This window comes from Rhinatrema bivittatum, chromosome 8 (genome assembly GCF_901001135.1).
Source record: "Rhinatrema bivittatum chromosome 8, aRhiBiv1.1, whole genome shotgun sequence".
Lineage (NCBI taxonomy): Eukaryota > Metazoa > Chordata > Amphibia > Gymnophiona > Rhinatrematidae > Rhinatrema > Rhinatrema bivittatum.
The window spans coordinates 187,174,669-187,198,624 of NC_042622.1; the positions used below are offsets into that span (position 1 = coordinate 187,174,669).

The 23,956-nt window shown below is 43.1% G+C and overlaps 1 protein-coding gene across 3 annotated transcripts in view; it reads left to right on the forward strand.

Annotated features, from left to right (window-relative positions):
- The first annotated feature begins 2,201 nt into the window (after nt 1-2,201).
- The window catches only part of LAT2 (linker for activation of T cells family member 2), a 51,444-nt gene continuing 29,689 nt past the window's right edge, over nt 2,202-23,956 (forward strand). The window contains exons 1-4 of one of the 3 annotated variants that reach the window (XM_029613373.1): nt 2,202-2,452; nt 14,195-14,297; nt 16,748-16,787; nt 18,353-18,396. In XM_029613373.1, the coding sequence (XP_029469233.1) occupies nt 14,210-14,297; nt 16,748-16,787; nt 18,353-18,396 (172 nt within the window). In that variant the 5' untranslated portion in view covers nt 2,202-2,452; nt 14,195-14,209. Of the gene's footprint in view, nt 2,453-6,471; nt 6,557-14,194; nt 14,298-16,747; nt 16,788-18,352; nt 18,397-23,956 lie in introns of those variants that run through there. The other 2 variants (XM_029613371.1, XM_029613372.1) reach the window with 2 other exon arrangements.

A 23,956-nucleotide genomic window follows, 5' to 3' on the forward strand; every position in this document is an offset into this window, starting at 1 on the left:
GTGGGCTTGATGGACCTTTTGGTCTGACCCAGTTGGGTAAGTCTTATGTTCCTTCAGGAGCATTATTTGATGTTTTTCTGCTTTCCCTCTGTCCCTTTTGTTTGCAGGCAAATTTCCCCTGGTCAGATCTCATCCTCTGTATCACTTTTCTACAGTATGTCTGCCCTCTCCTGAGGCCCAAGATGTACCTCACTATCCCTCTCTACTTACTGCCAGAGTCATCCTTTCTTTGTCCTGCCTCTCCTAGAAACATGTAAGGAGAAACTGCGACAAGCATGAAATCCACATTAACAACTTTCACAGACTGACCGCATTTTTTAGAGACTTTTTTTTTCAATTCCAAGTACTTTGTTTACTGTTCCACCAGATGGCACCACTGTATAGTCTTGCTTGTACACTTTTGATTTAAAAAAAACAAAAACATTTTCTAAAATCTTCCTGTTGTATTAAGTAAAACTATTAAACTAAAAGCAATTAGCTAGTGGGCTCTTTCTTGCAAAGTGAGGCAGAAAACATTTCTTTCTCAGAATGCCTCAGCTGCTCTCAGGTTAGCTGTCTCCTGTTGAATCTCCATAAGCAGCCCTATATCTGAACTTTTGCCTCCAGCTATAAGATGCTCATGCTAATTCTGCTTACAGTCTCTGCACATTTTTTGAGCTAAAAAAGAGGGGTGAATGCTTGTAAGGTCCTCGCAGATGTATTAAGTTATCATGATTAAAAGGTATGGCCTATAACTCCTGTGTTGCCCCTTAATTCCATGCATTGATTTATTTATATAACGTCTTGCACTCTAAAAGGTGTAATACAAACAGGGCAGATAGAACCAGTCCTGCATACAACAAAACTATACACCTAGAAATAAGCAAAGAAAGCCTGTGCACTGTAGAAGCCTGCACAAATGCGATAGGATAGGTCTGGTTCCCTCCTTTGCAGTAGACCCCTATCTACAAAAACTGATCACAATGCATTGCAGCATTCAAAGAGCCATTAAGTTGAAGTGAGCTATTTCTCCTGCCTCCCCCACCAGATGTATGAAGTGCAAATAAAGACTATGTCCATGAAGATTTTCCCCAGTACATAATCATTTTTGGCCCATCTTTCCAAATGATGTTCAAGGTGGCTTACTGCATTATTAGAAGTGCCTGCCTCAAAGAGCTTACAATCTCACAGGCCGATGCTGTAAAAAGTGCGGGAGAGCTGGAGCTCCGTGTTGAGCGCCCGCTCTCCCCATGCATTCCCAGGCACGTGATTCTCTATTTAAATGAGGTGTTGAGCTAATAAGGAGGGGCTAGGGCAATAGCGCATCCCTAGCACCTCCTTATTAGCGGTAGAGGCGGCTGTTAGCGAGTCCGACAACCAACGCTCAATTTTACCGGCGTCTGTTTTCAAACCCACTGACAGCCACAGGTTAGGAAAACGGACGCGGGTAAAATTGAGCGACTGTTTTTCTAACCTGCTGACCAGCGGGCGGAATTATTTTTATTTTTCTAATTTTTGGTTCTTCCGACTTAATCGCACTAGGATATTAAGTCGGTGGATGTACAGAAAAGCAGTGTTTTCAGCTTTTCTGTACACTTTTCCGGGTTGTTTAGATTTTAACCCCTGTCCTTGGGCAGGCGTTAATTTCTGAGAGTAAAATGTGAGAGCAGGGCTTCAACTCTGGTAGTTGTGAGCAGTAATGCAGTACCTCCATTACTGCTCACAAGTTTCAAACGTGTACTAACTCTCAGTGCCTTTTTGTGTCTGTTACCTGGGGCTTAATTTCTGCTAGAACAATCTAGAAAGATGTTCTGCTACCTTTCATCCAGGACCGAGGAAGTGGAGCAGAGCTGATGGTGATGGTGGGTGATGAACAGTTGGTGGGTTGAGCTCGGGGGGAGGATTTCAGTAGAGTGTTTTGAGTCCTGGTCCCACTCCCACCCCTAGCTCCACTTTCTTTGCATCTACAAATTAAGCTCTGTCCCAGTGCAGTTCGGCACAGGACCCTAACTGGGCCCAAAGTTATCTTCTGTGTAATAGGATGATTACTGTGGATCGCTTTACTGTGCTAATTGCTTCTGACTAATTGCAGTATAACCTATTAATGCTGCTCCTAGGGCAAGCAAAAGTGGCTAATGACAGAGATAATGATAGGACAGAACAAAAGTAGTTTAAAGATATGAGAAGCAGCTTTTTTTTTTTTTTTTTGCAGCTGCTTCGTTTCCTTCCCTAAGAGTTTGCTGTCAGCTGGGCTGCAATAAAACGGGCCCGAAGGGTGAGAAGAAGGGCGAGGCGAGCTGTGGTGTGGAAATGGCTCTGCCTGTCCAGCTGCTCGCGGATGTGGTGGTGGTGATTCAGAGATGAGGGGCAGGAAACCAGGGGGCCGAGCTCTCAGCCCCTCCTGAAGAGGCTGCGGCGGTGGCAGCAGCAGCCCAGCATGGGGCAGCTGTGACAGGAGCCGCAGGCAGGGAAGGTAAGGCTGCAGGTCTTCCACCGGGAGCCCTCTGCACGGGGACGTTTTATTACCTTTGCATGCCCTTCTTTCTGAGTTGCCTCGTCTTTCTCTTTTTGTCAATATTAACTTAAGCTTCCTGGCACTGTTTCGTTTTCTGCACTCCCAGAGACCGAGGTGACGGGAGGACGGAAGAGGCTGCGGGGTCTCTTAATAACAAACGTCCCTAAAACCATCCTGAAGTATCAGGCTCCTCACCCCTTCAAGTGTTTGTTCTAGGCGTCTTCTTGAATCTGCTGCAGTCGCCCTCCTTGTAACGCACAGGTCTGGGACCCCCTATAATGGCAGATCGTTGGATTGGGGGATGACGGGACCCATCCCTTTTATCTAACTCGGTCCAAACCAGCAAAACAACAATAAAATAACCAAGACCCGAAGACAGAGTCGTGGCCAGTGAGAAGTGCAGATGGTCAGGCACTTGGACACCGATGCACTGGCTGTAAGGCATCCTTAGCTGTTAATTTGAAAGACTAAAAAATTCACTATAAAGAGGGATATTCCTGTATATAAAGGTCCCACATATACAGAAGAAAAGCCTTTGCAAATCAGGGCCTAAGTTTGAGTTCTTCTTTATTAAGGCTTTAGCTTAGTTAATACTGTTGTTAAATTGTCTTTTACATGATATATCAGTGATTTACAATTACAATATATAACATTAAAATACATTTGTATAGCTCCTTAAATCAGGGAGGTTCATAACAAATTGCATAGAGGTGCAATGAGTCCTTTTCCCTGGAGAGCTTGCACTCCTATCAGCATTTCAGTTTAGATCAGTGGTGACTTCCAGACATGGGTGCATGCCCGTGCACGACTGCTAATGGCGCTTAAACCGTCTTCAGTGCACGGTTCCTCTAATAAAGGAGGCTGGAGCAGATCTGATATCTTCTTTCCTTTCTTGGAAAATACAGTTCATGTTCTGGGCCTGGAAATATAAAAGTGACTTATCCAAAATTGCAGCAAGCAGTGGAGATAGAAGCAGGATTTAAACCCAGGTGACCTGATTCCTGGTCCATCATTCTAATCACTGGGGATAACCACTTCTCTGCTAAGAGCATTTATGTGGAGGTTATGCGCAGGAGAACAGCTCAGAGCCTTAGGGAAGGGTAAATATGCCTCTCAAATGGGGCCGATGTAATATCATGCACACAAAAAAGTGCACATCCCTAGTGCGTCCATGGCATCGAGCTCCCAGGAGAAGTGGCTGTGCACAGATAAAAAAAAAAACGGACACTCACTTTTCTGAGGGTCCATTTTCCTAACCCGTGAACAGCCATGGGTTAGGAAAATGGACGCTCGTAATTTGAGCTTCCCTTTTGCTAACCTGACTGCTGTCAAGATTTATATATTTTTTTCATGTTGCAGCTTTTTCTGGTTCCTTCTGCTTAGTATCGCAATTATATTAAGTGGGAGGCACCACAAAAAAAGCTGTATTTTATGCCTTTCTGATCATTTATTTTATTTATTTATTGTTATATACTGACATTCGATCTGACACATCACATCGGTTTATATTCAGGTACTGTAGGTATTTTCCCTATCCCAAGAGGGCTTACAATCTAAGTCTGTCTCAAAAAAAATAAAAATAAAAAAGAGATGTCTCAAAAACTTAACACCGGCTCTGGGTTGGCATTAATTTTTGAGGGTTAAAATGTGTGCGTCGGGTGCATGTTTTGTTTGGTTTTTTTTTACATTAGGGGTGCTAGTTAATAGCCTCATCAACATGGCATTTGCATGTGATTAGCGCTATCAGCTACATACTGGTATGGATGCGCTAATCCTGGTATAGCATTGGGCATATGTCTAGCATGTAAAAAATGTGCATCCAACCGTGCGTTTAGCGACGCACTGAGCTCAGCACGCGATATTGCATCAGCCCCACTGTGCAGAATATTGACTAGGCCTCAGCAATGCTTCGTTTCAGGATGTTTAATGACCTAGTGCAGTTCAGTTCTGTTCTATGGGATTGATCAGGGACTGCAAATTTAAAAGCAAGTATTTCAAATGAAGAGAGCATGTGGGTTAAGAATAGAAGCTGTTGTAAAAGCAAAAGGAAGTAACCCTGGTGTCTTCCAATCTCCAGCACACTTGTGGTCTGCATTTAATGAAAATCGTTTTAGTGACCTTGCTCATGCCTTGAATGATTAAATAGGTCACCACATTTTGAATGCAGTACTTGCCTCTTACCTTTGTAATGCTTTGTGGCTGGTGCAAAATTTTTTTTTTTATTTCTATAGTGCTACAAAGTGTACACAGTGCTCTACATCAGGGGTTCTCAACCCAGTTCTCGGACACTCAGCCAGTCAGGTTTTCAGGCTCTCCATGATGAATATGCATGAGATAGTTACATACAGTGCATGCAAATTATCTGTGATATCTGATCTCACTACCTACAATTCATTAAAGCAGTTATCCAGTTCTAATTTTAATGTAGAGATGATTAGCACTGATTGATCAGGCATGCAGTCCCAGATAATCACAGCTGGGGAGAAGAAAGGAAAAAAAAATCAGGGATGGGAATCTGAAGATGTGACTGCTGTTTGCTGGAAGCAGTGTCTGTTCATAGGGAGTGGTTGATGGCTTCTTCTTCAGACACCCCAATTTCAAGACATTATGTTTGCTTGTGAGTAGGGGGTTCGTGTTCTCTCTTATTTTTTATTTATTTATTTTTTAATGTTGGTGGAAGAGAGGCGGTTACGAGCTAGGGGAACATAACTCACCCTCTCTCTAATTTCAAATTTTGATCCTTCTATTTAAAAAAAAAAAAAAAAAAAAAAAAGTGTGAATTTAGTGGAAACATAATATGCTTGTGTGTTAACGTACTTCAGTGCCATGTGTTAATATCCTGCAGTCCAGGTTGAGATGTGTTTAACTGGGTTCCAAGCTTCTGTATTCACCATCAACACAAATCTCACTTTTATAACAGGGTAGATATTTTTAAATTGAGCAAGATTTCCTTCTTGATCTCTGCTGCTCTTTGTCACAGTACATGCATCTGTCTGGTGACAGTATCTGCAGCAGCCTGCCTTATCACAAGAAAAGGGCTTATAGTAAGGGACCACTGGAATAAGGTGCGCCCAGTACAGCGCATCCTTTAACCCTCACTCCAGTGCTGTATGACCACCATACCTCCTCCTAAGCTCACTAGCAGGCGGATACAATGCCATGCGCTCAGGCTAGCACACAGGTTAACACTAGATTGGACGGGCGTCCATAACCCCTTATGCAATAAAGGGATCAGCATGTGCAAAGCACAGCTAATAGTGCTCATCACATGTAGGTGCCATGTTGATGAGGCTATTAGCTAATACCCCTTATGTAAAAAAATAACTGTGCGCCCGACGCACACATTTTAACTCTAAAAAATTAACGCCAGCCCCAGAGCTGGCATTAAGTCCTGAGGGGCCCCAAATGTTTAACAGATAAGCAGAAAATACTGCTTTTCTGTGGTTCCTCCGACTTAATATCGTGGCGACATTAAATCCTAGGAACCACGGAAAGCAGCAACAAGAAAAAACAAACAAACAAAAAAAAAAAGTCTTGCTGGCAGTCATGTTAGGAAAACGGATGCTCCATTTACAAGCATTCATTTTCCTAACCCGTGCACAATCATTTCTGGGCACCCAATGCTGAGGAGGCGCTAGGGTCATCCAATTTCCCCTAGCACCTCCTTTTTAACGCAGTGGCTCATTTGCCTACTGCATCGTGCTCCCGGGTAAGGTGTATTAGGATATTGCATCTGCCTTTTTGTCTCTGAAAAGACATAAGTTAAACATTTTTAACAATATGCTTTTTATTATTTAAGTGGCAAGATTACTGCATGTTAATGACCAGTGAATCTGGCCCGTGCCAGTGTTGCATTTTCTAATAAAGAATATTAGAGCCTTTTATACCTGCAGTCACTTTCAGACAGTTAATATCATCGCATTTGAAACCCAAACAGTTAATAACCAAGAACCAACAACAACTTTCTTCCATCCAAAAAGTTCCTTATGCCCTATGTCCAGATCTCAAGTGGTGGGAGCACTGAGAGGAGAGTATCACCTTGCTGGTGGCTGAAAGGAATCAGTAAGTTTTTGCTTGGGACATTGTCTTTTTTTCAAACGTTTTGGGGCAAAGATAAATATTTGGGAATATTATTTAGTGTGTTTGTGTGATTGTGCTTTTAATAGTCAGTAAGGCGGCGAATAAACAAGTTAGACTGTTTGTATTTTTAAATGGTCCGTCAGTAAGGCAGCGAGTAAGCAGCTAGTAAGTGTTTATTTTTAAAAGTTTGTAAGGCAACTAGTAAGCAGAACTGAGTGTTTGTATTTAAAAAAAAAAAAAAAAATTAGCCAGAAGCTAGGAGCAGTGTATACCTAAGTAAAAAGGTTGAAAAGTTCGGTTCAGTTACTCACCTTGGAAAGGTGTTGAGGTAGTGTGATTGGGTTTGAATAGGGACCAACATTTGATAATCAAGAGAGCAGTGAGTCACTCTGGCTGACTAACTGAAGTTAGACTGTTTGGATTTCCCAACCCTACCACCCCTAGCTCATCCTTTAATTTATAGGCAGGTGCCACTTTCACAAAAAAACAAACAAACAAAACTTTATTGAGAGTTTGATCAGTCCCTTGTAGGCCACTACCAGACATATAGTGAATTCACTAATACATTTAAAGAATGTTAATTAGACACATTCCTACTCCCATAGCAACCTAAAACTTAACTAGGAACTGAACAAAATTGAGATGAAGGCAGCAGCCCAGCAGCAAGAGGGGGGCTTCCCAGTCTTTTGCATCGAGTGTCACATGAATGATTTTTTACCCGCTAGTGAGAAGTTGTACATGTGCATGCGATGCAAAGAGCTCCTGGCTCTCAGAGAATGAGTCCGATCTCTGGAGGCTAGAGTGGCAGACCTGGAGGAGCTGAGGCAGACAGAGAGGTATATAGATGAGACCTTCAGGGACAATGTAGCCAAGTCCCAACTTCAGACTGGCAGCCCTGATGCTGCCTTGGAGGAAGAAGGTCTCATGATTGGAGAGCATCAACCGGGTGCAGCAGGAAAGGATCCTGTAGCAAGGACCTGCTCTCCAGGTGATGCATTCTCCTTTCGCAGCGAGGATATCTCCCCAAGGCCTACTGCCCAGGAGGGAAGGGTTAGATCGGTCATCATAGTTGGTAATTTGATTATTAGGAATGTAGACAGCTGGTGGGCATGAGGATCGCCTGGTAACATGCCTACCTGGTGCAAAGGTGGCGGACCACACGCGTCACCTAGATAGGATTTTAGACAGTGCTGGGGAGGAGCCGGTTGTCATGGTACATGTGGGCACCAACGACATAGGAAAATGTGGAAGGGAGGTTCTGAAAGCCAAATTTAGGCTCTTAGGTAGAAAGCTTAAATCCAGAACCTCCGGGTAGCATTCTCTGAAATGCTCCCTGTTCCACGCGCAGGTCACCTGAGGCAGGCAGAGCTCCGGAGTCTCAATGCGTGGATGATTCGATGGTGCAAGGAAGAGGGATTCAGTTTTGTTAGGAACTGGGGAACCTTTTGGGGAAGGGGGAGTCTCTCTTCCGAAGGGATGGGCTCCACCTTAACCAGGGTGGAACCAGACTGCTGGCGCTAACCTTTAAAAAGGAGATAAAGCAGCTTTTAAACTAGAACAAAGGGGAAAGCAGACAGTCGCTCAGCAGCGCATGGTTCGGAGAGAGGTATCTTCAAAGGATACTAATGATGCATTAGAATTAGGGCATCCTGACAGTGAGGTTCCAATAATAAGAAAAGTAGTTAAAGTGCCTGTAACTAAAAACTCACCTGAGCTAAAATATTCTAACTTATCCCTATCAATTAAAAAGCAGAATGAAAATACAAACAAAAAACAAACTTTGAAATGTTTGTATGCTAATGCCAGAAGTCTAAGAAGTAAGATGGGAGAATTAGAATGTATAGCAGTGAATGATGACACAGACTTAATTGGCATATCCGAGACATGGTGGAAGGAGGACAGAGAGGAGCACCCAGGAGCCGGTGTGGTGCTTTATGTCTGGGATGGCATAGAGTCCAACAGGATAAACATCTTGCATGAGACTAAATGCAATATTGAATCTTTATGGGTAGAAATCCCTTGTGTGTCAGGGAAGACTATAGTGATGGGAGTATACTACCGTCCACCTGGTCAAGATGGTGAGACGGACAATGAAATGCTAAGAGAAATTAGGGAAGCTACCCAAATTGGTAGTGTGATAATAATGGGAGACTTCAAGTATATTGACTGGGAAAATGTATCATCAGGACACACTAGAGAGATAAAGTTCCTGGATGGAATAAATGATAGCTTTATGGAGCAACTGGTTCAGGAACCGACGAGAGAGGGCGCAATTTTAGATCTAATTCTCAGTGGAGCACAGGATTTGGTGAGAGAGGTAACTGTGGTGGGGCCGCTTGGCAATAGTGATCATAATATGATCAAATTTGAATTAATGACTGGAAGAGGAACAGTATGCAAATTCACGGCTCTCATGCTAAACTTTCAAAAGGGAAACTTTGATAAAATGAGAAAAATTGTTAGAAAAAAACTGAAAGGAGCAGCTAGAAAAGTAAAAAGTGTGCAAGAGGCGTGGTCATTGTTAAAAAAAACAAAACAAACACCATTCTAGAAGCACAGTCCAGATGTATTCCACACATTAAGAAAGGTGGAAAGAAGGCAAAACGGTTACTGACATGGTTAAAAGGGGAGGTGAAAGAAGCAATTTTAGCCAAAAGATCTTTATTCAAAAATTGGAAGAAGGATCCAACAGAAAAAAATAGGATAATGCATAAACGTTGGCAAGTTAAATGTAAGACATTGATAAGACAGGCTAAGAGAGAATTTGAAAAGAAGTTGGCCGTAGAGGCAAAAACTCACAGTAAAAACTTTTTAAAATATATCTGAAGCAGAAAGCCTGTGAGGGAGTCAGTTGGACCGTTAGATGATCGAGGGGTTAAAGGGGCGCTTAGAGAAGATAAGGCCATTGCGGAAAGATTAAATGATTTCTTTGCTTTGATTTTTACTGAAGAGGATGTTGGGGAGGTACCCGTACTGGAGAAGGTTTTCATGGGTAATGATTCAGATGGACTGAATCAAATCACGGTGAACCTAGAAGATGTGGTAGACCTGATTGATAAACTGAAGAGTAGTAAATCACCCAGACCAGATGGTATACACCCCAGAGTTCTGAAGGAACTAAAAAATGAAATTTCAGACCTATTAGTAAAAATTTGTAACCTATCATTAAAATCATCCATTGTACCTGAAGACTGGAGGATAGGAAATGTAACCCCAATATTTAAAAAGAGCTCCAGAGGCAATCCGGGAAACGACAGACCGGCTAGCCTGACTTCAGTGCCAGGAAACATAGTGGAAAGTGTTCTAAACATCAAAATCACAGAACATATAGAAAGACATGGTTTAATGGAAGAAAGTCAGCATGGCTTTACCCAAGGCAAGTCTTGCCTCCCAAATCTGCTTCATTTTTTTGAAGGAGTTAATAAACATGTGGATAAAGGTGAACCTGTAGATGTAGTATACTTGGATTTTCAGAAGGCATTTGACAAAGTTCCTCATGAGAGGCTTCTAGGAAAAGTAAAAAGTCATGGTATAGGTGGCGATGTCCTTTTGTGGATTGCAAACTGGCTAAAAGACAGGAAACAGAGAGTAGGATTAAATGGGCAATTTTCTCAGTGGAAGGGAGTGGACAGTGGAGTGCCTCAGGGATCTGTATTGGGACCCTTACTTTTCAATATATTTATAAATGATCTGGAAAGAAATAAGAGTGAGATAATCAAATTTGCAGATGATACAAAATTGTTCAGAGTAGTTAAATCACAAGCAGATTGTGATTAATTGCAGGAAGACCTTGTGAGACTGGAAAACTGGGCATCAAAATGGCAGATGAAATTTAATGTGGATAAGTGCAAGGTGATGCATATAGGGAAAAATAACCCATGTTATAGTTACACAATGTTAGGTTCCGTATTAGGTGCTACAACCCAAGAAAGAGATCTAGGCGTCATAGTGGATAACACATTGAAATTGTCCGTTCAGTGTGCTGCGGCAGTCAAAAAAGCAAACAAAACGTTGGGAATTATTAGAAAGGGAATGGTGAATAAAACGGAAAATGTCATAATGCCTCTGTATCGCTCCATGGTGAGACTGCACCTTGAATACTGTGTACAATTCTGGTCGCCGCATCTCAAAAAAGATATAATTGCGATGGTGAAGTTGCAGAGAAGGGCTACCAAAATGATAAATGGAACAACTCCCCTATGAGGAAAGACTAAAGAGGTTAGGACTTTTTAGCTTGAAGAAGAGACGGCTGCGGGGGGGATATGATAGAGGTCTTTAAAATCATGAGAGGTCTAGAACGGGTAGATGTGAATCGGTTATTTACTCTTTCGGATAGTAGAAAGACTAGGGGGCACATTTAAAACTAATCGGAGAAAGTTCTTCTTCACTCAACGCACAATTAAACTCTGGAATTTGTTGCCAGAGGATGTGGTTAGTGCAGTTAGTATAGCTGGGTTTAAAAAAGGATTGGATAAGTTCTTGGAGGAGAAGTCCATTACCTGCTATTAAGTTCACTTAGAGAATAGCCACTGCCATTACCAATGGTAACATGGAATAGACTTAGCTTTTGGGTACTTGCCAGGTTCTTATGGCCTGGATTGGCCGCTGTTGGAATCGGGATGCTGGGCTTGATGGACCCTTGGTCTGACCCAGTATGGCATGGTCTTATGTTCTTAGTTCTCCAGATATGATCATTTCCCCTCCTGCATTTCGTATGGGTAAATTGTTGAATTTGTCTCCCCTCAATGACCTACTTCCACACAAAATTTGGGTCAGCTTGATCTAGCCATTTAGAAAGTGAAAATGATCTCTAAAGGCCAGCAGACAGAAATGAGATAAGCGTGGGAGGGGAGCGGTAACTTGCTGGTATGGTGGGTAGTACTCTTAGCCGAAGCCATGGAGATTGCTACTCTTAACAAATAAGCTTTGATGCTTTTAATTCAACTGCAACGTTACTTCCTACTTCAAAGGAGAGGTATGGGTGCTGAAAGGAAAGAGGAATTTGGATTCAGGGACAACCAACACGAACCATGACTTTTTTTTACAGTCTGGGGTACTGATGCTCAGACATTAAGGAAAAAACACAGGACTGCTTCTACGCCAAGTCCATCAGCAAAGCGCGTCAAGCAGCACTGACCGATGCATGGGGGTGACCAGGGGCGGATGCTACCATGGGAGGCTTGCTGGGCAGACTGGATGGACCATTGGTCCTTTTCTGCCGTCATTTCTATGTTTCTATGCGGGCGGAGGACACACACACATACCCAACCATCTGACAAGTCCCTTTTCCTTAATCAGGGACTCCCTGAACTACAAGTACATTGTAGTTTAAGCGCCTCTCCTGTTTTTTTGTGGGTTTTTTTTTTTTCAAACCAATAAAACTGTGGATTTATGCATTGAACAGTGGTTAACTTATTGAGCCACACATCCCTTTTTGTTTTGATAAGAAATATTTCCTGACATTGTTCCTGAGTCTACCCCTTGGAGTTTCATATCATGATCCCTAGTTCTACATTTGTCATTTAAAACATACATCTGAGTCTGGGATTTAAAATTCTGTTGAAAAGGTATTTGTGTGAGTGTTGGGGGGGATTATGCCAAGAAATTCACAAGTGTGCACTCAGTTCTCGTGCTTTTTGATTTTGGCTTGAAAAGTGTTTACGTGTCCCTGGGATTATATTAGGGATGTGGCTTTGGCCAAACCTTTTGGTTCGGCCTTCGTTATTGGCCTGCTGCCGGGAAATTTCGGTTTCCCGCGGTTCAGGCCTTTAAAATTCGGGGAGACCCGAATTTCGGTTTAGTGCGCGCTGACTCCCATTAGTGCACGCTAACAATTTTATCGTTAGCACGCACTAAACCCGAAACTAATTTTTCCCGAAATTTCGGGGAAAATTCTTTTGGATTTCGGGCTCCCCGATCCAGGACGAAGGCACATCCGTATTATATATATACAAGCCGTTAAGCCCGTTAAAACGGGCTACATCCCTCTGTCTCTCACCTCCCCCTCTTTCTCTCTCCCCTCACTCTTCACCCACCCCTCCCTCACCCACTCCTCCCCACCCTCCCTCTCCTATCACTCAGTCCCTCCCTCCCACTCAGTCTCACTCACTCCCTCCCTCTCACTCACTCAGTCCCACTCACTCTCACTCAGTCCCCACTCCCTCCGTCCTCTCCCTCAGTCCCACTCCCTCCCTCAGTCCCTCCCCCTCACTCAATCCCTCCCTCCCACTCAGTCACTCCCTCCCCCCTCCCTCTCACTCAGTCCCACTCACTCTCCCTCAGTCCCACTCCCTCCCTCTCTCTCCCAGTCCCACTCCCTCCCTCAGTCCCCCCTCTCCCTCTCACTCAGTCCCACTCCCTCCCTCTCACTCAGTCCCTCCCCCTCACTCAATCCCTCCCCCTCACTCAGTCACTCCCTCCCACTCTCTCTCTCCGTCCCTCCCTCCCACTCAGTCCGTCCCTCCCTCTCTCTCTCTTCTCCCTCCCTCGCTACCGCCCGCTACCGCCGTCGCCACCGCCGCCGCTCGCTACCGCCGTCGCTCGCTACCGCCGTCGCCGCCCGCTGCCGGTACCGCCGCTGCTGCCACTGGACGCCGCCATTTTTTTTTCTTTCTGAAGCTGCCTCAGAGCGACGTGCTCGCCCGCACATGTGCGGTAGAGCTGGTCTCTACTGCGCATTTGCGGGCCGTCGGTCACAGGCCATTTATAAGGTAGATATATATAAATATTACAGTGTATATATATATATATATACACTGTAATATTTATATATATATATATATACACTGTAATATTTATATATATATTTATATATATATATAAATATATATATAAATATTACAGTGTATATATATATATATATATATATATATATATTACAGTATTGCCTATCAAAAGGATAGGTGGTGGCGGCATGTTCTCCACCTCCTTCAATCCTCAGCTCCGTGCCTCAATACTCCCCACCCCACCCTCGTCACCGTGTTTCTGCTAAGGGCAGTAACTGCCGCTCCGTGTAGGTTACCCCCATGGTTTTGTTAAGGGTAGTAATATTAACAGTCAAAACAAAGCACTGTTAAACCCATAACAAAATTACTGCTAGCAACATTTTTAGAGGGTGAGCAGCCTTCCTGATAATTCAGACAATACTGCTGCTTGAACGTGCTTTGCCTTTGGACGTGCCAGTATAAGCAGTCCTGTGCTTTTCCCCTACTGTCGGCATATCCGTACCTGAACTGTAATATGGGTTTGTAGAACCCAGATATCAGGTTTGCCCCCAGTGACCTCACTACTTAACAAAATGACTTTCTTTTCCAGGTAGACTAGTAAATAAAATCAAACACTGAAGCTTGAGAAATAGAAATGTTATCTTTCATTTGATTGTGTCATTACACTATGCTGTACTCCTCTCCCATTGTGCAAGAGATAACCCCAAGTAAAACCCATGTCTCCTCTCTGACCTGCTTCTCCCCAGAGTCTGGGTCTGCAGCCACCCTCCTGTGCCTGTAAATAAAGAGATTAGTAGGAAACAGGCTATGTTTGACATTTCTTTAATGACTTTTGACGCTGGCGAATGTACACACTAAATACAGGAATGCTTCTGTTCTGTCACGTTTCATGCAGGATTTCAGCAGAGTTATGAGCCACGTGGAGCTGCTCGGGGCTGTGGCATCCATCATGCTACTCGGGGCTTTGGTGACTCTCTGTATGAAGTGTAGGCAATCCAGTAAGCCGCTTTCATTTTCATAATGTATTGCACTTGTGCCTACAGAGTAACATCATAAATAGTTCTATACAGACTGCTTTTTGCTCTTTGGCAGTTATTTCTCTGATTTTGGATTCTCCTTAATCTTCAGCTCTGCTCTGCTTCTGGCTGGCCTTTGACCTCTTGTGGTCCCTACATAAACTTGCTTAATAATGGGCCGATACAGTAAAAACGTGGGAGAGCGGGCGAGCGCCTGCTCTCCCGTGCGCGAGATTCAGTATTTTAATTTATTAAAATTAGGCCCAGGGGTAAAAAGAGGCGCTAGGGACACTACCGCGTCCCTAGCGCCTCTTTTTTTGACAGGAGCGGTGGCTGTCAGCAGGTTTGACAGCCGACGCTCAATTTTACTGGCGTCAGTTCTCGAGCCCACTGACAGCCACGGGTTCGGAAACTGGATGCTGGCAAAATTGAGCGTCTGGTTTTCGACCAGCTAGCCGTGGGCCCATTTAAAAAAATTTTTTTTAATTTTTTACTTTTTTAAACTTTCGGGACCTCTGACTTAATATCGCCATGATATTAAGTCGGAGGGTGTACAGAAAAGCAGTTTTTACTGCTTTTCTGTGCACTTTCCCGGTGCCCGGAGAAATTAGCGCCTACCTTTGGGTAGGCGCTAATTTCTGAAAGCAAAATGTGCGGCTTGGCTGCACATTTTGCTTTCTGAATCACGCGGGAATGCCTAATAGGGCCATCAACATGCATTTGCATGTTGCAGGCGCTATTAGGTTCAGGGGGGTTGGTCGTGCGTTTTGGACGCGCTATTACCCCTTACTGAACAAGGGGTAAAGCTAGTGCATCGAAAACGCGCGTCCAAATGCCGGCTAACAGTGCGCTCCGTCTGAGCGTGCTGTACTGTATCTGCCTGTAAGTGAAGCCACCTGGCATGGATATGGAAGGAGTTGGGGAGCCTCTCGGGGATGGATTAAAGGCGCTGAGGGACCTCAGGTGAGGCCTTGCCACCCCCACTCTCGCTAGGTCACGAATGTAAATACTGTTTGCCTTTAATCTGACACTAAACGGGCCTCCTTTAGGCTTAGGCCCCGGGAGACCATCTCCTGCGCTGCCTCCCCCTTAATCTGTCACTGGAGCCACTCGGGATAGTACTGACATTAACTGACTCCAATTTAGTAGGGCTTTTCATGTGCTCTCTTGACATTCTGATGACCCTATTGACTTCCCTTTAGATTAAAAATCAGAAGTGCGAGTCTATGGATCCAGGAGTGCGTCAGCCTGTCTGAGAAACTTGGAGCCTGTGCCATTCCTGGATGAGGATGGGCCATGCAGTTCTTGCCATACCCAGCCTTGGCAGTTTTTTTCTGGCTGCCAAGGGTAGAGCAGTATATAGAACAGCACTATACATGATATATTCTGTATGTCGTCATGATACACAGGCACATGGGTATCCTAGCTTTACTTTTAAAGGAAGGTCTGGCATGATCTCATGTTATACTGAGCATCCTTCCTACTACCTGCTTAGGATCTTGCATCCTAGTATTCTGTTCATCCGCTCCTGCTGTTCTTAGAAAAAAACAAATCTCCCGCCCTTTCTGTGTCTGCCTCTCCATTTTGTTAACTTGATTTGTTTCTGTACCAAGGAACCTGTGCCGGGCTCCTGCCAGTTGGTGCTTAGGAGGGTGCTAGGCCCGGTGCGAGCCCTGGAACGCTGGCTAACAGGAAACGATAGTGCTGGGAACAGGGCCACCGTGGCAGCGCATGAGGCCCAGGGCGCTCACCCTGGTTTGCTCTCTCCTGCTAGCAACCTGTTTCAGCTTTCTTCTTGCTTTTTCCTTTGCCGATGGCCCTGTCTCCACCTCCTCTCCTTGGCCCCTCCCCCTCAGCTCTCTGCTCCTCCCACGCACAGCCACACTTCTGCCACATCAAAGCTTATTTATCTCCTGGATATAGAATCTGAAAGCCCTGTATTTATTGGATCATAAGGGTTTTTTTTCTCTTTTATTTCTTATATCATCTTGCTTTCCACTTTTTTTTTTTTCACATTGAATTTTCCTTTTTGTCCTGTACCTTAATGCACCTGTTAATTAGTGGATCAGGTGTCTGCTATATATCTCTTAAGACTTTGTCTTGTAAAATAGTTTTCTTTTATTATAAAATTAAAGTTAAAAAATTTATAAAACGATCCCCTTTTTTTAGAAAGATATCATCCCTACCCAATTTTTTATTCTTGGTGGCCCAATGGGTTACTCCCTTCTTTTTCTTATTAACTTATATGATTTGCTAGCCACAGGGCCCTTTCTGTGAAAGGCCAAAGAGCCCATGTGGCCCTAAAGACCTGTAGGGAGGTGACACATATGTTTGAATTTCCTCCAACAAACCCAAGCTTTGCTTTTGGATTGTTCTGAGAAGTTTTTTTTTCCAGGTCCCCTTGTCTGACTTTTGTTTTCTTCTGCCCGCAGAGGTCACCCGGAAGAACACTTGCATTCAGCAGAGAAACTTGTAAGTATTCCTCTTCTCAACGGAGTAAAAGCATCTCCGTTCTGTTTTAAGTGCTGCTCCCTGCAGGTCTCAGAGAGACCCTTCGAATCCGAGACGAAAAAACTAGTTCCAGGGAGGTTAAGTAGGGCTCCAAATGCAAAACAAAACAAAAGGTCTTTTGCTGGACCATGAAGGACGTCAACGACCTTAACGTGACCTTTTACAAAGCAGGCCCTGCTGCCCATCATCGCCAAAACCAAATCATGTGAGACAGCCATAGTGGTTTATCCCTTTAAATGCCCAGAGGCAAGGGTCAATATTAGTATTATATGGCCTGCTTGAGTCCTACTGAGTGTAGGAATCTGCTATGTAAGAAACAGGACAAACGGTCTGAATAACAGCACATCACATCAAGGCTGCATTTTTAGTCTTGGCTATGAGTGGTATAGTGGGGGGCTGTCCAATGCATTCCGTTCATTTATTTAAAACGTGCATAGCCTGCAACATCCAATACAACTTGTTCTCAGCGGGGAAACAATAGCAACATACATCAGGCTGATGCAATACCGTTTTCTGCGGACAGCGCACGGCTCAATATGCGATTGGATGTGCGTTTTTAGATGCGTGTCACATAATCCTCAAAGCAAAACGTGGGTTAGCACGTCCAAAACATGTCCAATTGAGCGCATACATAGCTAATAGCGCTCATCACATGTAAAGTACATGTAGATGAGACCATTAGCTAATCCACGTGATGCAAAAAATTTCCCTCGTGGTCAATGCACCCTTGCAACATGGCAAACTTTTGCCAGCATGGGGCTGGCGTAAAGGTCTGCAGCACTCAAGGGCGCATTGTAAAAACCCAAAATTCCTGCTGTGATCCCTCCTACTAGTACTGTCGTAATACTAAGTAGGAGGGCCACAGAAAGTGGAATCATTTGGGGAAAAAAAGAAATCTGGGCGCCCAATATACACCCATCATATACACAGTCCAAGTCGTGTATATTGTGCTGGTAGCGGAAGAAAATGGATGCTCGTATTAAGCATCCATTTCCTAACTCACTGACAGCCACCTTTCTTGGGCGCCTAATAGGAATGCACAATTTCCCCTAGTGCCTCCTTTTTACTACAGCACCTAATTTTAACAAAAAATCAGGCGCCCAGGAAAGTTGGATTGGCATGCGTTAAGTGAGCGAGCGCTCAGTCATGAATGCCCATTTAACACGCACCAATAGTGCATCAGCCTGATAATGAATAACATAAAACTATTACATTCGGCATATCAAAATAACAACAAAAACACAATCTTTAAGACAGAACCAAAATCTCACATCTCATCTACCCGATGCTGCTGTATTTTATAATTATGACTTATGATGTAATTGATCATTTGTATTCTTTTGATATGCATTGAGTACAGGCTTTATCCATAGAAAGATGTGACCCAAACCAAAATTACAAGAATACAAATGACAAATTTCCCTTCTTACAGATTAGGCTCACCTACAGGTCCTGTGCTTTTCACCCACCTTGGGGTAGTTGTCTTATCTCTCTAGCCTATTGTGTTTTTGGTTTTTTATTTTCAGGAATGAAGACCAGCTACGATTTCAAGTTATAAGAACTTATACAAGTGAGTAGGATTTCAGACCCTTTAATAATAACCATAAACCCAGCAGGATGTACATATATCTATTCACATTCTCTCTCTCTCTCTCTTGTTAAAATTACCTATCCTAGTGTGTTGCATTTTTTTTATTATTTATATATTTCAATACATTCAACAAGCATACACTCGTAAAAAGAAATAAAATTTTAGATTTTTTCTTTGCAATAGAGGCAAATTATACTATACTATGGTCAAGATTTGGATCTACCCCAATATATCTAGAGGAGCTCAACAACTTAGACAGAAATTTTTAGTTATGAGTCAATAGGCTCCACAGCTAGGAGCCCAGGTTATTATTAAATATCCTTGCAAATGTGTTTTGAATCTCAATGTTCATTATGTTTTCTTTGAACCGTCTCAACTGCGGCTTTTTTTTTTTTTGGATTCTCATGTGCCTCCTGTTAATGCTAGCTAAAGCTGTTATGGTTAAATGGACGATAATCATTCCTCCCTTTTCTTTATTTTCTTTTTTTCATTGCCTAGTTGTACATTGTGCTCTTTGATTTTCCTTGATTCTCCCATATTTCTGTGTATTTAGGGTCAAGGATTTTTTTCTGTTTGATAACTTTTTTTTTCTTTTTCTACTTTTTTCTGTATTGTACCCAGATACTGTGACATGTGTTTTTGCTGTCTTGATATTTGTGAAAAAGCAGATAATTTTTTTTTTTATCTGCTAATATATGAAAATAGGAAAACTATAGATAAAAAGAAAATAATAGTATCAGTCTCCCAACTTTCCCACTAACAAAGGATCTTTTGAGGGAATGGCATCCAAAGTAATAAACCAGAAAGAAAAATGAGCACTGAAATCTAAACCTGCCTTAATTTATACATGCAGACCCATAATCTCAACCATTCTCCTCTTAGTTCGAAAAGGTGTATGTTGCATCTTAAAATTTTAACAAAACATCTACAAAGATATCTCACAACAAAAAAATGTGCCAAGATATAAAACATCATGGCGCATTTCAAAAAACTTTTTCTGACGCTAGAGTACCTTTTTTTTTTTTTTTTTTTTTTTACACAAATCAGAAAATACCTAAATCTTTCCCCCCAGAAATAAAGTATCCCTATGAAAGAAGTATAGGGGCAAAATAGAATCTTTATTCCGAATAAACACAACAGAAACCAGCAATGAACCCCTCTTAATCTCCTCTTCACCTGATCTTGCAGGCATAGCAGTCAAGTCCAAGGTCACTTCCCCAGCAAAATGGCCACCTTTCTACACCAATTTCTTCCCACTTGTCAGATAATACATTTTGCTTAAGGATGAAATGCCATTTTCAGGCACATAAAGCATTTCCATCATGTTCCTCTTCAATAACTCCTGCGAGGCTGTGAGCATGCTTGGAAAATTAATCAATGTCAAGTTAAAATTTCTAGTATAATTCCTAAAGTTTTCCAATTTTCTATTAATGACCATCTTGTCCTGGATTAAATAGAACTGAGTCTTTGCTGGTTGGGAAACCTTTATCAGAAACACAATTTAATTCTTGATCTTGACTTGCCAAGTTAGGTTTTTACTCCTGTACTTGCACTTGAGAAGTAAAAACCCCTACTGAGGAAACAAGTTGGTAGATAGCGGCTACCCTAGGACAAAATGGCCTCCAAAGTAACAAGCTTAGGCTTACTCAAAGCGGGTAGTACAGGAAAAACAGTATTCAAGGAAGGAAGAGGAGAAACTCCCAATCCACTTCTCTCCTTCAATGCAACACCTTCCTTTCTGCTTATTTCTGACGTTCTCACCAGAGAAAACGTGCTGATCATATTGGGGCTACCCTGCGGCGTTGGTGGCACTTGTAGGTGAAATCTCTCAGAGCCATCCTCCAACACCACCAAGAGATTCTGCCCAGCAGCTCCCATAGTACTAGTCCTCAACCCAAAAGAGGGTCTGGACTGAGCAACATGTCAGCGCCGGAGCCAGGAACTGATCCCTCTGACTCGCATACTCCACCAGAACCCAGTAATTTGGAAGGCTGCATAAATCCGGAGATAGTCAATTGAAGAACCAAAGGAAATTCCAAAAGAGTAGAAAAATCTCTTCTAATCTTCCCCTATGTTTCTTCATTATACCTACAAGAAGAGGGGGGGGGGGGGAAGAGATAAAATAGAATGCAGGTCATCAGAGACTGGATTCAGCATGGCTCACTCAAGTGGCCATCTTGGATCCTCTTTCCTAGTATTTAAAAAATATTTAGTGGGGAGCATTTAGCCTGTAATCATTCATTCAGTTGACTGGCATGATGCTTGCCTGTCCTCAGTTTCTGAATCCAGTGTCATGACCAACCATAGTAATATAACATAGTAGATACTGGCAGATAACGACCATTTAGCCCACCCTATTCCACTCAGGTTAAGGCTATCAATCATAAAAGCTTGAGAATAGTCCCCCCTGAGGGTAGTTTCTGGACAAAAAGGCGCTCCAGGTAAGAGTTGCTTTTGGCAGGCTCCCTTTCCTTGTGGGCTCACATAATCAAAGACTCATAGACTAACTGAAAAGTGATGTGGCACCTCCTCCCCTGGGTTTGCTCCCAGGGGAACCGAAGCAATAAAGTGCACTCATCCTAGCATATGGGTCTGTGTGCAGTTGGGCATGCATTTTGGACATGCGAGATTAGCACCCAATGCAATAAGGAGATTAGTGCATCCAAAACACGTGCCCAATCAAATGCATAGCCACTAGTGCCAATCACATGTAAATTCCATGTAGATGAGGATGTTAGCTATTACCTCCCGATGCAGAAAATCGCTGGGCAGCCAATGCACACTTTTTAACAGGGAAAATTTAACCCCAACCCCGGGGGTGGAGTAAAGTCAATTTGTGGGTCAAAGGCTCTCGAGAGAGAGAAAAAAAATGTGGTCCTCTGTGTCCTCCTACTTAGTTTTTTGTTGTGACACTTACATTTATTTTTCAACACTGCAAGCAGTAAATTTATTTTGGCTTGACATAAAAAAAAAAATTCTTATGGCCACACAATTTAGATGCCCATAGCAAGGGGTGCTTAGCTATGGACACCCTCAGCAAAATAGCAAAGAAATCTGCCTGAAGAAGTGGGATAAAAATGAACGCTCATATTGAGTGCCCATTGCAGTTGTGGGCACCCAATGCATTTGAGCGCTATGGATGCACAATTTTCCCCTTATTTGTGCAGCCCCTCAATTAAATACTGCATTGGGTGCCCAGGGGATGTGGCTGTGTGTGTGTTAGGAAACCGAGCGCTCAATAAGAGCGCCTATTTTCAGTACACGTTTTATTGCATCGGCCCCTGGGTAGTTGGTTGCCCTTCTTGCATATCTCTTGCAACTGTACTATTCTAGCTGTGGCCATCATCCTTTTTTATCCTTATGTCCACCTACTGTACTAAGGGTACCTCCTAGCATGACTGCCTGCAGTACATAACTCCTCTCTAGCTGGGAAGTGCAACTGACTCAGCCCATACTCCATGCCAAGACGTTTGCCACGTCACTCTGATTATATCTGGGAATGTACCAAAATCTTGCCACCCTTTCATGTTGGTTGGTTCTTGCCTCCTTTTTTGGGGAGTTTGACATCACTCGGTGGTACCATACTTAATTCTTCAGTTTTTTTATTCTTGCACTGACTGTAATGAAAACCATTTTCTTGATATGTTCATATTAGTCTTCTTTTTTTTTTGTCTCAACTTCTTGCTAATAATGACTCCATGCAAACTCTTCAATCACTCATCAGTATCCCAAAGGACAAAGACTTTCCTAAGTTATGTCTATGAAAAACTAAATGGTTTTATTATAACACTGGGTATTACTTTTAGTCAACACAAGCTGTGACTCAGGCAGGCCTACCAGATATGATGAATCAGTCATATGGTTCCAATTGGTGTTCCTGTTTCCAAGCAATGGTAACAAACTCCACTTCCATTTACAGAATAATAATAGGATGCCTCAACCCATTCCATCCCGTATTCAGTATAAGGTTCTGACCATAATACACAATCTTATTTACAACCCTTCATCCTTCTGGCTATGTTCATTCCTTGGAATCTATCAACCATCACATCAACTTCCCTCAGCCATCAGATGTCTACTTTAAATTCTTACAATTAAAAGAAGCAAGACTAGACATTACTCATATAATCGAGCCTTTTCAATCTCAGGCCCCATATTATGGAACTCGCTTCCACACAAATCCGCCTTAGTTCCTCCATTAATGTGCATGCGATGCAAAGAGCTCCTGGCTCTCAGAGAACGAGTCCAATCTCTGGAGGCTAGAGTGGCAGACCTGGAGGAGCAGAGGCAGACAGAGAGGTATATAGATGACACCTTCAGGGACATAGTAGCCAAGTCCTAACTTCAGACAGGCAGCCCTGGTGCTGCCTTGGAGGAAGAAGGTCTCATGATTGGAGAGCATCAACCTGGTGCAGCAGGAAAGGATCCTGTAGCAAAGACCTCTAGGAGGGAAGGGTTAGGTTGGCCGTCATAGTTGGTGATTCGATTATTAGGAATGTAGACAGCTGGGTGACTGGTGGGCGAGAGGCTCGCCTGGTAACATGCCTACCTGGTGCGAAGGTGGTGGACCTTACGTATCACCTAGATAGGATTTTAGGCAGTGCTGGGAAGGAGCCGGCTGACGTGGTACATGTGTGCACCAACCACATAAGAAAATGTGTGAGGGAGGTTCTGGAAGCCAAATTTAGGCTCTTAAGTAGAAAGCTTAATCCAGAACCTCCAGGGTAGCATTCTCTGAAATGCTCCCTGTTCCATGCACAGGTCCCCAGAGGCAGGCAGAGCACTGGAGTCTCAATGCGTGGATGAGACGATAGTGCAAGGAAGAGGGATTCAGTTTTGTAAGGAACTGAGGAACCATTTGGGGAAGGGGGAGACTCTTCTGAAGGGATGGGCTCCACCTTAACCAGGGTGGAACCAGACTGCTGGCGCTAACCTTTAAAAAGGAGAGAGAGCAGCTTTTAAACTAGAACAAAGGGGAAAGCAGACAGTCGCTCAGCAGCGCATGGTTTGGAGAGAGGTATCTTCAAAGGATACTAATGATGCATTAGAATTAGGGCATCCCGACAGTGAGGTTCCAATAATAAGAAAAGTAGTCCAAGTGCCTGTAACTAAAAACTCACCTGAGCTAAAAAAATTCAAACTTATCCCTATCAATTAAAAAGCAGAATGAAAATACAAACAAAAAAAAAACCTTTGAAATGTTTGTATGCTGATGCCAGAAGTCTAAGAAGTAAGATGGGAGAATTAGAATGTATAGCAGTGAATGATGACATAGACTTAATTGGCATCTCAGACATGGTGGAAGAAGGACAACCAATAGGACAGTGCTATACCGGGGTACAAATTATATCGCAATGACAGATAGGAGCATCCCAGACATAAAGCGCTATACCAACAGGATAAACATCCTGCATGAGACTAAATGCCCAACTGAATCTTTATGGGTTGAAATCCCTTGTGTGTTGGGGAAGACTATAGTGATAGGCGTATACTACCGTCCACCTGGTCAAGATGGTGAGACTGACAGTGAAATGCTAAG